The sequence below is a fragment of the Haliaeetus leucocephalus genome, unplaced genomic scaffold (genome assembly GCF_000737465.1).
Source record: "Haliaeetus leucocephalus isolate CR32 unplaced genomic scaffold, Haliaeetus_leucocephalus-4.0 Scaffold186, whole genome shotgun sequence".
NCBI classification, from domain to species: Eukaryota; Metazoa; Chordata; class Aves; order Accipitriformes; family Accipitridae; genus Haliaeetus; species Haliaeetus leucocephalus.
In genome coordinates this window covers 849,063-850,938 of record NW_010972622.1, presented here as the reverse complement: position 1 = coordinate 850,938, position 1,876 = coordinate 849,063, and the positions used below count along the sequence as shown (strand labels likewise).

Sequence of the window (1,876 nt, the reverse complement as noted above, 5' to 3'; positions counted from 1 at the left end):
GGGGGGGGGGGCGGGGGGGGGGGGGCGAGGCAGGGCCAGATGCTGTCCCCGTGCCCCCCACGGGACTGGGATCCTCAGAGTGGGCAATGGGGGGGGGGGGGTATGGGGACAACGCTGGGGGGACACAGTGCCACTTGTCCTTGAGGGGAGGTTTTGCAACTGGGGCAGCTTTTGTGTTAGAGTTAATGTTTCACCGGGCGGGGAGATAACGCCAGCGGCACCCCTCGGCAGGGCGCTCGCACCCCCACCCCACCGGCCCTTGCCCACGACGCACCCCCCTGCAACCCCGCCTGGCATGGCCGTGTCCCCCTCCCACAGCTCCCACCCTGCTGCTGGGGACACGGGAAGAGCCCTGCACAGTGATGGGAAACACCAAACCGCAGGTGGGATGGCGGCACGGCCGTGGGGCACGTCCTCTGTCTCCACATGGGACTTGCGGATGCCGTGGGACCAGGAAAATCCCATGACTCCGGGAGCTGGTGCCCCACTGTCATCCCCACCATGGCAACAGCTCCCACGGGTGCCCCCCAGCTTCACCAGGGCTGACCCCCTTCCGCTGAGGTGGGTCTTGCGGTCGCTGGCATCATCCCGTCGGTCATCGCGCTGGGTGCAGTGCCGGCATCAGCCATGGCCCCCCCAGCACCCATCCCGTGTCCCCCACCCCAGGGGCTCACCTGGGGCCACACTTCGCCGATCGCGGGGGCCAGGGGACACGCGGCTGACCGGCCCCCGTCCCCGTGCTGCGGCCGCGCCGTCTGCTGCGCCCGAACTGGGGGGGCCAAGGGTCACCCAGGCGCTGCTCCCAGCCAGCCCCGGTGCCGGGAGGGGCTGCGCGGGGAGGGCCTTAAAGGGCGAGGGGGGTCCGGGCCCCCCGCGACAGGGCCAGGGCTGCGGGCAGGGAGCAGGCAAGGCGCAGGCAGGAGGTCAACCTTTATTAACACCCACCCCGGCGGGTCCTGGCCACCTGCCTTGGTGCAGGCAGGCAGCGGTTGGGTGCAGGGGCGCAGGCTGGGGCGGGGGGGCTGCGGCCCCCCTACGCCAGGGGCTGCTGGGCAGCAGCCGTGCAGCTCAGCCCCGTCCTGCCCGGGACCCCCGAGCCCAGCCAGCCCAAGATGGGGGTCCTGGGCCACCCCGCTCCTCCCTGGAGGCACGTGAGCGGGGGGCAGTGGCGCCCGGTCCCCTCCTCCTCGCCCTGGGGGCTGCTCAGGGCTGGGGGCAGGAGCCGGGGGGCTGCTGACCCCCCCCCCAGGAGACCGTGCTGGGGGCCGTGGGGGGGGTCCTGGCCCGTTATCTCTTGCTGCTCCTCCGCGTCTCCTTGCCGTTGCTGACGGGGCTGGCGGTGGGGCTGGGGTGGCCGGGCTGGCTGCGGGTGATGCGGCCGCTGGGGGGGTGCGTGGGGGTGCTGGGGGGGTGCACCGGGCCCCCCGGGCTCAGCCCGTTCCCGTTCTGGCTGTCGGGGGCTGGAAGCAGAGGAGAGCACCGGGAGGAAGATGAGGCCGGAGGCACCCCCCAAGCTGGGGGTGCGGGGTAGCACCGGGGAGGGGGGGGAGCCCCAGGGTGGGGAGGGGGCTGCATGACCTACCTGGGGGTGCCGCGGGGGGGCCCTGGCTGGTCTGCGAAGCAGCCGGACTGGCGCTCTCGTTCTGGGCCTGCGGAGGAGATGGAGAAGCCCCGTGAGCCGGGGCGGCCGCTCTCGGGGGACCGGGGGTCCTGCTGGTGCCAGCCTGGTCCCCCCCGCCCCCCCCCAAACTCACCCCTTTGCTCTGCGACTGCTGCGCCACGTACTCGGGGTTGGGTTCGCTGAAGTTAGGCACCTCGGAGTACACCATGCAGACCCTGCCAGCAGAGGGTGGGAGGGGGGCAATGGGGTGTGTGT

At 72.8% G+C, this 1,876-nt stretch overlaps 2 protein-coding genes across 2 annotated transcripts in view; both read right to left on the bottom strand.

Moving 5' to 3' along the window:
• Positions 1 to 465, bottom strand: part of SLC39A5 (solute carrier family 39 (zinc transporter), member 5) — a 3,973-nt gene extending 3,508 nt beyond the window's left edge. The window contains exon 1 of the mRNA XM_010565180.1: positions 379 to 465. Within this exon, the coding sequence (XP_010563482.1) occupies positions 379 to 465 (87 nt within the window). The remainder of the gene's footprint in view (positions 1 to 378) is intronic.
• An 822-nt stretch (positions 466 to 1,287) lies between these two features.
• On the bottom strand, positions 1,288 to 1,835 carry NABP2 (nucleic acid binding protein 2). Its single transcript, XM_010565118.1, has 3 exons — positions 1,755 to 1,835; positions 1,583 to 1,649; positions 1,288 to 1,460 (listed from the first exon to the last, which is right to left on the bottom strand). Exons 1-3 carry the CDS (start codon positions 1,827 to 1,829, stop codon positions 1,288 to 1,290), a joined length of 315 nt encoding a protein of 104 aa, XP_010563420.1. The 5' UTR covers positions 1,830 to 1,835.
• Positions 1,836 to 1,876: the final 41 nt, after the last annotated feature.

Coding starts and splice junctions, on each gene's coding strand:
- NABP2 (XM_010565118.1), bottom strand. CDS start 1,829: ATGGTGTACTCCGAGGTGCCTAACTTCAGCGAACCCAACCCCGAGTAC. Junction 1,650..1,754: donor AGCAGTCGCAGAGCAAAGGG/GTGAGTTTGGGG, acceptor TCTCCTCCGCAG/GCCCAGAACGAGAGCGCCAG. Junction 1,461..1,582: donor CCCCCCCGCGGCACCCCCAG/GTAGGTCATGCA, acceptor CTCTGCTTCCAG/CCCCCGACAGCCAGAACGGG.